Below are 13,673 nucleotides of genomic sequence, written 5' to 3' on the forward strand. Positions count from 1 at the left end.
AGGTAAACATTGTTAGGGCCCTCTCCTGAGCAGTAAATATGATGGTAAGCATAATAAAGCACGGAGCCCGGCATGTAGTAAACACTCAGGAATTATCACGGGGGTATTATAAGGGGAAACTAACGGTACTGAAACTGGAGGAGACATGGCAACGGCACTCCAGTAGAGTGAAGTTGGGAGTCCTGAGACCTCGAGTCTCACAGTATGCTGTAAGAGGTTGAAAGTGGTTCTTTGTAGTTTGGTTCTTAGCTTTAGAACATGTGAAGTTGTTTTTTTTTTTAACATAAACGATGTCTACATAAATTAGCTTTTGTAATCTTTACAGCAGTGGAGTTGTATTAACACTGTCACTTAACAAAGGAGAAAACCTGGGCGCCTGGTTGGCGCAGTAGGTTTGGCGACCAACTCTTGGTGTAGGGTGGTGAGATGGAGCCCTCCATAGGGCTCTGCGCTCAGCAGTCTGCTTGAGATTCTCCCTTTCCCTCTGCACCTCCTGCTCGTGCTCTCTCTCAAATAAGTAAATCTTAAAGGGGGGGGGGGCAAAGGGGTTAAATGACTTTCTAGTGGCTAACAAGTATAATCCCACCTGCATCTGACCACTTTGATCTCAAGCTCCATTTTGTCTTTCTACCACACCCGGGGGTTTTCAAGGGTGGAGAAACTTGACCAATCAACATTTCCTTTCGGATAAAATGTGACTTTAAAAATACTAGCAAGAGAAAATACGAGTTAAATCGCAAAGAAACGGGAAGATTTGAGTCCCCCTCTTGCCGGTTACCAGCCTGTCTTATGGAGGGAAGGCGGCCACCTAAGCCTTTCCAAGCCCCAATGCTGAAGCACAAACCCCCACGTCCCCTAACTCGAGGGTACTCAGGTCAGACCCAAGGGGCGGCTACGGGCTTTCTGACCGTCAGGCTGTTCCGTGTGATTGGTCCAGCGCGTCTCTGGCCCGCCCACGCATGCCCCAGGGCCCAGTCAGAGCCAAGGCCCGCCTTTCCCGTCTTCCCGCCCCTGCGGCCTCTGCCGGGGAGACCGGGCGTCCTACGACCCGGAAGTGGTTGTTCTGGAAGAGGCGGGCGTGAGAAGGTGGGGCCTGTGACGCTCACGCCCCGGGCTCTGGCGCTTCTTTCCTCTCTTCGCTAGCTGCGGCTCCTGAGGGAGAAGTGTTGCTAGGTCTGTGGGGGAGCCGTAGCAATGGCCTCCGTGCTGTCCTACGAAAGCCTGGTCCATGCTGTGGCCGGAGCCGTGGTGAGGCGGGGTCTTCACGCCCGGGCCCCTGCGGGGTGTGGGGCTTCTGTGGGGCCAGTCCGGGATATGGCTGGGGGATGGGGATGAGAGGAGGAGGGTGAGTTGGTATTTACAGTCGTGACTGTGAGACAGGGAGGAATGAAACATAGGCGAGAAGATGCTGGAACAATTTGGGGTGAGGGCCAGCACACCCTTCGCCCCTGGCTGTTTTGGTCTCTTAGAAAATATCTGGGATATAGACAGCGATGATCCCACATACAGGGAGCCTGGAAGAAAATAATTGCTGTTTTCTTTGCCTTCCGAAATTTAAAGACCAATCATCTCCCTTAAAGGCCCCGCACACACAAACTTTATTTCACTGGGCCGCAGGAAAACGTAGGTGTGAAGCTGTGTTGCTTAGTCACGCCCTTACCTGTAGCCTGTTTTCATACTCTTGCTGCAGACGAGTGGCAGCACTTAGGGTATCTCTGAACAATATAGGCAGAAGATATGCCTTGTTTTGTTTTGTTTTGTCTTAAATCAAGATGAGAGTTGCTGTCCACCACAGGTGTGGTTTACTGTGAGGTATGTGCGTGGCTCTTGGGTTTTTGGATGTCTCAGTTCCATTGACACCACTCCCTTTTCCTTGACACTTTCCACTCTTGGCTTGGTTAACTTCCTCCTCTGGTTGTCCTCTTAACTCTCTGACTGCCCTTTCTCATGTCCTTCTCCAGATGTCAAGATGCACCTTAAGCAGTTGGAATGACTGTGACTTCAGAGGAATATCAGAGTGGTCTCCTTTTAGCCAGCAAAACTTCACTGAGAGCTCTTCTGTGCACACTAATCAGGGATGAACCCCCAACTCCATCATTTGTTAGATAGGTGACCTGTAAACCTTCACTTTCCGAATCTGTAAAGTAGGGGTGTCGAAGCCTACTTCACAGAGTTGTTTTTAGAGTTTGTTGACCTAGTACTTCATGGAAGTGCCTGATTCAGCAGTCTTGATTCATTTAATTAAACCAGAACAGCCTTTCAGCCATTACAAAGGCGCTGAAATAGAAGCTTGCTTGACAGGTTCTAAGATGGTCATGGAAGCCTATGTGTCTGGAGTGGAGGGAATAAAGAGGCAGAAAGGCTTCAGGGGACTAAACTATATGAGACTTTAACTCTGAGTAGGAAAGAGAACTAGCTAGTTTTTGGAGGTTTTGAACATCCAGCAACTTGATGATTTACATTTTAAACATGATCACTCTGGTTGATGAGAGTAAACTGTAAGGGAGTAAAGGTGGAAGCAGGGAAGTTGTCAGGGGGCTGTTCTGTCATGTCAGACAAGAGATGATGGTGGCTTGGACCATGATAGTAGCAGTGGAGGTGGTTAGAAGTGATCATTAACCTGGAATATATATATATATTTATTTATTTATTTTTTAAAGATTTTATTTATTTATTTGACAGAGATAGAGACAGCCAGCGAGAGAGGGAACACAAGCAGGGGGAGTGGGAGAGGAAGAAGCAGGCTCATAGCGGAGGAGCCTGATGTGGGGCTCGATCCCATAACACTGGGATCACGCCCTGAGCTGAAGGCAGACGCTAAACCACTGTGCCACCCAGGCGCCCCTAACCTGGAATATATTTATAAGACAGAGTCGCCAGGTTTGATGGTGGATTGGATATGGGGTATAATAGATTGAGGGTTGGTTGACTTCCCAAGAGTTTTTGGCTTGAGCAACTGGAAGCATTTACATTTACTGAGATAATGAAGACTATAACTGAGCAGGTCTGGGAGAAAGATTGGTTTTGGACTAGTTCAGTTTGAAATGCCTGAGAGTAGTCATGAGACTAGATTGTGGACTGGGAGAAAAGTCTGGAAAACTGAGTGAGCATGCCAACAAAGAGATTTCAGAAGTGAGATAGCACCTGCAAAGGAGACTAAGGAAGGGCCTGCTGGGTAGGAGGAAAACTAAGAGAATGTGGTGTTCTGAAAGTCACATGCGAAAGGGTAAAGATCAACTGGGTCAAATAAGATAAAGAGTGAGAATTAACTATTAGATTTACTAACTTGTTTATCAATATGATAAATCCAGTGGTTAATTGGCAAGACACATTTTGGTATATGGTGGAGTGAATAGTTGAAGTGCATCTAAGGAAGAATGGGAAGATGGGAAGTGTTTGTTTTCCTTTCTTTCTATCAATAAATGCCATTCATTCAGCACCTGAACAGAGTGCTTTCTATGTGCCATGTAGTGTTCTAGGTGCTAGAAATATATTGGAGAACAAAGTCTTTTTATTCATGAAGAGTGCATTCCAGTGGGGGAATCAGACAATAATTGAATAAACAAAAAAATAAATAATTTTAGATAGTGTTAAGTGCTATAAAAGAAAAGCATTGGCAGACTTTTTCTGTGAGAAGGTAGATGGTAAATATTTCAGATTTTGTATACAGTCTCTGGTGCAGCTACTCAGCACCTCCATGTTAGCGTGAAAGTAGCCATTGACAATAAGTAAATGAATAAGTGAAGCTGAGTTCCAATAAAATCCTGTTTACAAAACCAGACAGTGGATTGGATTTGGCTCTTGGGCCATAGTTTTCTGAGCCTTACTATAGAGAGTGACTGCGGGTAGAGGTGATATCTCTGTGTAACCTACAAAGACATTTCTATATTTTTTTCTCTCCTTGTTGCCTATTTTTCTCTTGTTAATGTTTGAAATTATGCACCCTGAATTTGCTATTAGGTTTTCTTTCTTGCATAAGCTGTTTTAGATTATCTAATAGATATGCTTTTTAAGAATTTTTTTTTCTCCTGCTTCCCCTCAGGGCAGTAATGTTCCTAGCACGTATCTGAGAAGTTGCATTGTGTTTCTGTTTTGTTTTGTTTTGTTTTGTTTTTAACTATTACACTGAAGAATGTTCTCAGACTTTTTTTGCAAGCCTTTATGTTAAAGTTAAACCATGTAACATAGGCCCTCATTTCTTCTGGTTGCTACCAAAGGAAAAAAATTTCACCGCAAAAATGTCACTGTAGTTGATAAGAAAAATGGCATTGCTTTTACTGGTATAGTATTGTCATGGCTCGTGTTTAATTAAATGTCCTTAGCATAGTGTTGAACCAAAGCTTTGAGATGATCAAGGAGAGTCGGCTTAGCATAGTTGTAAGAGTACTTGAGTGCCTGGTGCCTGATTTGAGCCAGGCAGCCTGGGTCAGAATCCTGGCTCTGCCTCTCAATAGCTGCGTGACTTCGTATAAACTCCAAGCAAGGCTGCCTAGAGTAGTTGCTTCTCCCCAAAGGATTGTTGGATCATTGCTTAAGATGTTGATTTACAGTCTTTTTAAGTTGACATGGTTCGTGTTTGCTTATTTGCTTCCAAGTTCTACATTTTCACATCAAGTGTGGTGTTAATGCACATACACCCACACATTTAAAAATTAAAATAAACAAATAGTGATTTTGAGTGTTTTGTGGTACACCTTGGGGTAACTGCAGATAATCTCAAGTATTTGAAAATTAGAATTGTACTATTTCAGGAGAATGCTATAGCTCTAATGGATGACTATTACATGATACAATTAATGGCCTCATTCATAAACATTTCTCAAAATTTTGAATATAATTAGGTTTATAATTTTATATTTTGGGTTCTCTTTAGCTTTTAAAGGTAGATATTATTTGTAGAAATGTTCATTTGTAGTTAAAAGAAATTTTATTAATCTACAGTTTGAAAAGTGAAATTGGTTAGAATTGCCTAAGTGGGGTTTTGACACTGAAACAGACTTTGTAATTGTAATGCTAATATTAATCAGGGGACTTCTTTTCTCCCTATAGTTAATTTTAATTTTTTTAAATTGCGTAATTTATGTTTAGAGTAAGAATTTGCTAGGCAAAATGAAACAAGAGGGTAATAAGAGACTTTTAGACACAACAAAAGCATGGCCAGAGGTCCTCATATGTAAATCAGCATGTGGGGAACTTCAAGTTAGTTCTGACATAGCTGGTATAAAAGATGAGAGATGATCTGCGTAGAAGATCTATGTAGTTGGGGAATCTTATACTATGCAAAGAAGTTTGGGTTAAATTTTATCAGAAACAGTGTTTGTCAAAATTGGTTGTGCCTTCCTCATTGTGTTTTCTCTGTGTTTATATACAAATAAGCATTTACAAATAAATTTTTTATTTATATAACTGGTATTATAGAGTTTCATATCCTGGGGTTTTTGGTGTGTTTGTTTCAGAATATAAAGCATTTCCCCATGTGAATCAATTAGGTTCTCTGGTTGCAAGCTGGAGAAACAGACTTTGGGTAATTTAAAAAAGGAAGTTTATTGGCAGAATCTTTGGGAGTTTGCAGGATCAGTGGGGAGGATGAAGACTTGAAGCAGGAAAGAACCAACACACTCTACTGGAGAGTGTTGGGCACCACTACTGGAATCAGTGGATTTTGTCCCTCTACAGCATTCTTTTTTTTTTTTTTTTAAGATTTTATTTATTTATTAGAGAGAGAGAGGCAGCCAGCGAGAGAGGGAACACAAGCAGGGGGAGTGGGAGAGGAAGAAGCAGGCTCCCAGCAGAGGAGCCTGACGTGGGGCTCGATCTCAGAACGCCGGGATCACACCCTGAGCCGAAGGCAGACGCTCAACCGCTGTGCCACCCAGGCGCCCCCCTCTACAGCATTCTGCTCAAGATTAAAGTCAATGGGAGAGTCCCAATAGCTGTACTCAAGGTTATATGCCCAGTCCTTGACTGTAACTGGTGGGAAAAAGGTCCCTCAAAAGGAACCTTCCAGGACTCTTCAGCTAGTGTAGTGGAGGGTGGGCACCTCTATTTACTGTCCTACCAAAATTGTACACGGTGGGAAGAGGTAAAGAAGATCAGGCTGAGCTTAGGAAAAGGAAGTGAGGACGTGTGGCCCAAAACATCAGAAATCCACTATATCATGTCATTAAAAAGATTTCAACAAATATTGTTTTTTTATTTTTTTATTTTTTTTTAAAGATGTTATTTATTTATTTGACAGAGACAGCCAGTGAGAGAGGGAACACAAGCAGGGGGAGTGGGAGAGGAAGAATCAGGCTCATAGCAGAGGAGCCTGATGTGGGGCTCGATCCCACAACGCCAGGATCACGCCCTGAGCCGAAGGCAGATGCTTAACTGCTGTGCCACCCAGGCGCCCCCAAATATTGTTTCTTTAATACAAAATATTCTATCATATGAGTATTCCATAACTTATTTATGGACATATAGATCATTTCTAACTTGTCACTGTGGTAAACACTTAGTGCAATGTAAATGTTAATGTGGCCTCCCACATCCGGTTATGAAGAATCTGTGGAATTGCTTAGTTAAGTGACTTCCCTAATGTCACTCATTAATTGATAGATTAGAAACAAAAAACCTCTCTTTCCAGATTTAGGTTAGTTAACTCAGATTCTAATTTGTTAAATGTTTATAACTTCATAGGGTTTTGTGAATATTATCAAATAACATAAGTAAAACAGCTTTTATACTATCTGACACATAAAAGGGGCTCAATAAATGGAAGCTAATCATATTGTGCACAGCTATGTTTTCTAATTTTCTGTGCATCCTAACTTGATTTAGTGAATTTGATGTTATATTTAATAATAATATTTAGTACTTAGAATTCCCTTTTTTTTTTTCCCCAAGATTTTGTTTTTTTTTTTAAGTAATCTCTACACCAGACATGGGGCTCGAACTCACAACCCCGAGATCAAGAGTCATATGCTCTACCAACTGAGCCAGCCAGGCACCCCTAGAATTCCTTAGTTCTTAACCCCCTCTCACATCTATTAACAACTCTGACAGGTAGGCATTATGACAAGTGGTTAAAAGTGTGGGCCCTGAAACCTGACTGCTTGAGCTCCAACTCTGCCATTTACTATCTTTGTGACTTTGGGCATGTTTCTCAACCTCTCTTTGCCTCAGTTTCTTCATCTGTAAAAAGGGGAAAATAATAATACCCACCTCAGGGTTGTTTCTGAGGCTTTTGGACAGGTATCTTTATTCTCACACAGAGACAGGAAAATGGAAACAGGGACGTTAAATGACTTCCAGGGTTACCAGTAAGTTGGTCGTAGGCACAGGGCCAGAATCCAAGTCTGCCCTCTCTGCTACCCTCTCTTTTTTCTGCTGTGCCTAGGTGTCTTCTCTTCCACACTTCTTGTCCCATTCCTTCGTGTATTTCAGAACCAGACTCTTAATATCCTTAGATTATCAGAAAACAAGTGACATTAATATTTAAATATTAAATATACAGGTGTATAAACAAACTAGAGGCACTTGGACACTGATTGTTTATTGGGAGTATTTTAAACTACAGTTCTAACAATTTATATGTTCAGTTCTCTTTGAAAGGGTTTTCCTTTCCACAGCTGATTCATCCAGACCCAGAGTTTAAATCTAGTTGCTTAGATTCCCATAGCATTAACCTTTTTTTTAAATTTAATTTTATTTTTTTTATGTAAAGTTCGATGATTCATTAGTTGCGTATAACACCCAGTGCACCATGCAATACATGCCCTCCTTACTACCCATCACCAGCCTATCCCATTCCCCCACCCCCCTCCCCTCTGAAGCCCTCAGTTTGTTTCTCAGAGTCCATAGTCTCTCATGCTTCATTCCCCCTTCTGATTACCCCCCCTTTCTTTATCCCTTTCTTCTCCTACCGATCTTCCTAGTTCTTATGTCCATAGCATTAACTTAGGTCGGTGTCCGTCTGAGGGCATCATTATGTTACTTTGGTTTAAACATCTCAAAAAGTGGCGATTAGAGTGTCTTTGTTGTATTATCTTTGCTTCCTAGCCTACTGTTTTATTTCGTTTGGGCTTCTGCTAAATTATGATTGAATTATTATGTAGCTTTTAATCTTTAAGACTTCATTGCCTTACTACCTCCCATCCAAAATATATCTTGAGTTCTTAGTAAACTTTTTTTTAAGACTTAATTTTTCAGAGCAGTTTTAGATTCACAGCAAAATTGAGAGGAAGGTATAGAGATTTGCCTTATACCCTTAGCCCCCACACATGCACATCCCCCACCAGAGTGGTACATTTGTTAAAATTGATGAACCAGCATTGACTTATCATAATCACCCAAAGTCCATAGTGTATATTAGTGCTTATTCACTCTTGATGTTGTACATTGGGTTTAACAATGTATAATGACATGAAACCAGCATGATAGTATCATGTGGAGTACTTTCACTGCCCTAAAAATCCTGTGTGCTCTCTCTGTTCATCCCTCCTGACCTCCTTAATAGACTTAATAGCTAATGGGGTCACTTCATTTCAGTTCTCCTAATCTTAAAGGTACTTATGCAGTCTTTATTAGAATTATTTTTCTAACTTTACTTTGCTGCTTTATGCTTGAGTCAGAAAATAAAGAAAATTTTATTGCCATACATAGAATAGCCTATAACTTTATTTTTAAAGTAAATATGGTATAATAACTACAAAAAAGTTTTAGAGTAAAACTTAATTATCCCTGTCATCTTGGGTCATTTATGTTTTCTTCTGAACCTGAGTTTTCTGAGCTATAAAATGGGGACAGTAACACTTCACTTACTGGGGTCTCCTGGAAACACTTGTGGAGCACCTAGTGCAGTGCCTAGAAAAGTGTAATAAGGCCATAATTTATTTCTTTTTCAAATATATTCTTGCAAATATAGTATTTGTACCTAGTTTCAGAAATTCAATAGAACTGAAATTTTTTCTCACCTCATATGGCCAACTCTACCCATTCACTTGTAGCAAATGATCTCACCTTTTATTCTCTAGATAAAATAGGGGCTACTGGGATGAGCTTTCTCACTTTTCCATTTTTTTCTGATTAGAGAGTCAGTTGCAGTTGTACCCGTATTTCCTATATTCTTCTGGCCTCAGGAAAAACAGATGCATCCAGTCTCTGCTATCTTTGATCTTGATCCTCCCCCCTCATCCCATCCCCAAATATCTTTTGGGACATTGTTCCATTAATTTTCACCTCTTTCCTATAGCTTTAACCTTTCTCCCATGTTTGCTTCCCTTCAGGCCTGAAACATGCTTAGGTAGCCCTGTCCTGTCATACCAGTCTGGTCTGGTGGTGGTTCTCCTAAGTTTACTTAAAGGATATTCTGTACCTACTGGGTTTATTTATAAACTGTTGTATCTCTCTCTATATAAGTGTGAGAGTTAGCTTGATGGCTTTATCAAGGGAAAGACTTACATTAACTCTGATTAGGTGAATAACATTTTTGAATATCAATGCCACAGTAAGTAGCTTTCAATCTTTGGAATTTCATTAGCTCCAGATCTACCACTGAAAATGTATTTTAGTTATTTTTCTTTCTTTCTTTTTAAAATAACCCTTCTGTCAGGTAATGCCATCTACTCTATCGGAAGAAACCGTACACTGATTTCAGTGGTGCTGTGACTCAACCACCATTTCTAGACTCCTCTCTGAAAATTGACTTTGAAACTGGCATTGCATTTTTTTTTTTTTTACTGTGTTTCACCCTTCAGTGGTGAATTAACATTTTGGAAATGGTTGAATTTGGTGACCTGGTTGGTAAGCTAACCCAAACATCGTTGTACTTAAAGACATGATACTCAGCTTCTGTATTTATGTATGTTTTTTAATGAGATACCTGTGTAGAAAGGATTTAAATTCGGATTTCTGGCTTTTTTCTTTCTTGATTTTGTCATTTTCCTAATTTTCATATCCAGGGTAAAATGGTAGCTATTTTATGTCTGTTTTGATATTCTTTTGTTTAGTTTACTAAATTTTATAAATTTTTTGGAGGTGGGATATTAAGTTAGAATTTCACTTGTTAAATATCCAGAGAACATAAAAGAGTGGTGTTAGACATTATGAGGTAATAGATTTGAAATGTGAATATGTTATCAACCTGCCCTTATACAATCATCCAGTAAGCCTGGAATCCCAAAGGAATATGCTGTAGAAGTGAATGGAAAATGATCTTACTCCTTACAACCTTGGCACTGAGAAATCACCACTGAGATTTTGAAGCCACAAACCCTCTCTAAGGTTGCAGCCTGAATTCTCAGTTCTTGTATCATTTGAAAACGTGAAGCAAATAGTTTAACTTGGAATGATTCCAGGTTGGTGGACCGCAAAGTGTCTGGTAGAAATACTTTCCAGTGGTACTTATCTTTAGAAAGTTTAAAAGAATGCCCAAAAATAAAATTCTAAGGGAAATGAGCAGTTCAATCCAAACTAAACTCAAAGAGAAACAAGGCATTGTGAACAAGAACAGTAGCAGACAGCAGCAACAATCAGAAAATGGAATTTTCAGTCATAATCTTAAAAAGCTATTTAGTATGTATAAGAAATATTTAAGAAAATAAAAGAATGGCTAGAAAATATGTGTGAGGAACAAGAAACTAAGATTGGCGAGCATATTTGAAAGTTAACCAAGTAGAATGTCTAGAAATGAAAAGTAAAATAACTGAAATTTGAAAGTAGATGCAGGATAGTCCTGGGAACACTAGAAACTTTATTTTTTTTTTAAAGATTTTATTTATTTGACAGAGAGAGAGGCAGCGAGAGAGGGAACACAAGCAGGGGGAGTGGGAGAGGGAGAAGCAGGCTTCCCGCTGAGCAGGGAGCCTGATGCGGGGCTCCATCCCAGAACGCTAGGATCATGACCTGAGCCGAAGGCAGACATTTAACGACTGAGCCACCCAGGTGCCCCTGAAAACTTACTTTAAATAAAAATCATAGCTCTTAGAAAGATAGGACAAGAAGGCAGAGGGGAATATAACAAAGCTAAATTTTCACCGTCCATAATGTAAATGTCTAAAATTGATGAATCAGAAGATAATGGGATATTTTTTAATTATGGAGATGAGTAAATTTCAAAAGAAACAGCTAAAAGAAGCTAAAATAATTGCCTCTGGGAGGAAGATTGGGTAAAATAGGAGTGGGCAGGAACTACTGTATTTTGCCATTTATATTACATGACTTTTTAAAACTGTGCATCTTTCGTTTTGGTCAAATTAAAATTTAAAGCTAAAATAATTAAAAATAATTAGTGCATAGCTGTAAATTAATAATTGAAGCCGAGTGGTGGATTCAAATCCAAAACAGGTTTATCAATATATTAGACAACTGAAGACGGGATTAATGAGCTAAAGGATAGCTGACACCTAATTATCATTTGCAATGATTGTAGTCAGAAAATTGTGGAGTGTTTTCTTCATTTTGCTGAGAGACAATAACATCTCCCTAGAATGCTATATCCAGTGAAAATCTTTAAAACATACATGAAATAGAGACATTTTCAGACCATCAAAAACAGTTTGCTACTAGCAATATCCTCATGAGAAATTCTGAAGGATGTTCTTCATATAGAAGGCAAGTGTTGCTAGATGGAAAGTTATGAGACGGAAGAAAGGATGAAGAGTAGAAAAAGTGGTAAATACTGCATACGTCTAAATCTAAACTTTAACTATCAAATGATAAATTAACTCTGTTTTGTGGACATTAAAGAAGAAGCAAAAGAAGTTAGAATTAAAGTAGATAACAGTAGCATGAAGGTGAGTGGGAGTGAATGGAATTAAATTTCTGTTGTTTGGGAGGGGGATAAACCTACTGAATGTTTTTAGCATTGATAAGTTAGGAATGTATGTTATAATTACTAGATAGCTTGTAAAATTTTATCATGAAATAAGGACAAAATTGAATAAATGGCAGGGGTAAGAAATTAATTTTTAAAAAAGAAAAAAAAAACTCTAGTCGAAAAAGAAAACAGGAAAGGGCAGAAAAACCAACATAGAGTATGTATGACACATAGCACAAAATAAGATGGCAGTTTTAAATCCAAATAAATCTTAATGAACTAAATGCTTTGGTTAAAAGAGAATGTACTAGATTGGTTTTTAAAAGGGAGCAATGCTGTTTATAAAAGACGTGTCTAAAAGAAAAGGATACAGAAAGTTCAAAAGTAAAAATGTGAGAAAAGACTTATCAGATAAATACTAACCAAAAGAGAACTATTAACATGAGACAAAGTAGACTTTATAGTAATGGCATCATAGAGAAAAAAGGCTCAATATTTAAGGAAAATGAAATAGTTTTAAGTTTGTGTTCATCTAGTAACAGTCTTAAAATATTTAAAGCAAATACTTAAGAAGAAATATACCAATCTGTCATCAAAATGGAAGATTTTAATATATCTCTCAGTAATTGGTAGAACAGGTTGGGGGGAACTATGAAAATAAAGAATTGAATAATGTATTTAACAAATTTGACCTAGTAGACATATACAGAACATTCTACCAAACGACGACAGAATACACATTCTTTTCAAGCCAAATATGGAAAAGTTATCAAAACTGACCATTTACTTGGCTGTAAAGCAAAACTTAAATTTTGAAAAACTTTTGAAATAGAATGAAACGAAAAGAATTCTTTTTTTTTTTTAAGATTTTATTTATTTATTAGAGAGAGAGACAGCCAGCGAGAGAGGGAACACAGCAGGGGGAATGGGAGAGGAAGAAGCAAGCTCCCAGTGGAGGAGCCTGATGTGGGGCTCGATCCCAGAACTCCAGGATCACGCCCTGAGCCGAAGGCAGACACTTAACGACTGAGCCACCCAGGCGGCCCACGAAAAGAATTCTTAAACCACAGTGCAATCAAGTAGCAATCAATAACAAAAGTAATTAAAGAACATATATGTTTGGAAATTAAACACATTTCTGAAACATCTATGGGCTAAAGAAGAAATCATAATAGAAATAAGAAAATATTTAGAATTGAGTGATAGTGCAGATAGTGCATATTAAAACTTTTAGGTATGCTAAAAAATACAGATTATCATTGAAAAAATTAAAAACTTGAATAAGTGGAAAGACATCTCATGTTCATTGATTGGAAGACAATTATTACGATGGCAATAGTCCTCAAAAGAATCTGAGTGCAATCCCTATCAAAACTCCAGTATGCTTTTTTGCAGAAATTGATAAGCTGATCCTAAAATTCATATGAAAATGAATAGCCAGAACAGCCAAAACAATCTTGAAAAAGAACAAAGTTGACGGATTCATATTTCCCAATTTCGAAACTTAGTACAGAACTACAGTAATCAAGAGAGTATCCTTAGCATAAGGATAGTTAGATCAATGGAATAGAATTGGAAGTCCAACAATTAAATCCTCAATTTTTGTTCATTTGAATTTTGGGAAGGATGTTAAGATATATCAAGGAGGAAAGAATAGTCCCTTTAATGTTGCAAGAACAACTGGATATCCACATGCAAAAGAATGAAGTTGGACCTCTATTTCACACCATACACAAAATTAAAATGAACCACAGACCTCATGTAAGAGCTAAAACTACAGGGGCGCCTGGGTGGCACAGCGGTTAAGCGTCTGCCTTCGGCTCAGGGCGTGATCCCGGCGTTATGGGATCGAGCCCCACATCAGGCTCTTCCG

The 13,673-nt window shown here is 38.9% G+C and overlaps 1 protein-coding gene across 1 annotated transcript in view; it reads left to right on the forward strand.

Annotated features, from left to right (window-relative positions):
- Positions 1 to 1,059: 1,059 nt before the first annotated feature.
- The window catches only part of SLC25A17 (solute carrier family 25 member 17), a 35,959-nt gene continuing 23,345 nt past the window's right edge, over positions 1,060 to 13,673 (forward strand). The window contains exon 1 of the mRNA XM_026479574.4: positions 1,060 to 1,248. Within this exon, the coding sequence (XP_026335359.1) occupies positions 1,195 to 1,248 (54 nt within the window). The 5' untranslated portion in view covers positions 1,060 to 1,194. The remainder of the gene's footprint in view (positions 1,249 to 13,673) is intronic.

Source organism: Ursus arctos, unplaced genomic scaffold (assembly GCF_023065955.2).
Source record: "Ursus arctos isolate Adak ecotype North America unplaced genomic scaffold, UrsArc2.0 scaffold_21, whole genome shotgun sequence".
NCBI classification, from domain to species: Eukaryota; Metazoa; Chordata; class Mammalia; order Carnivora; family Ursidae; genus Ursus; species Ursus arctos.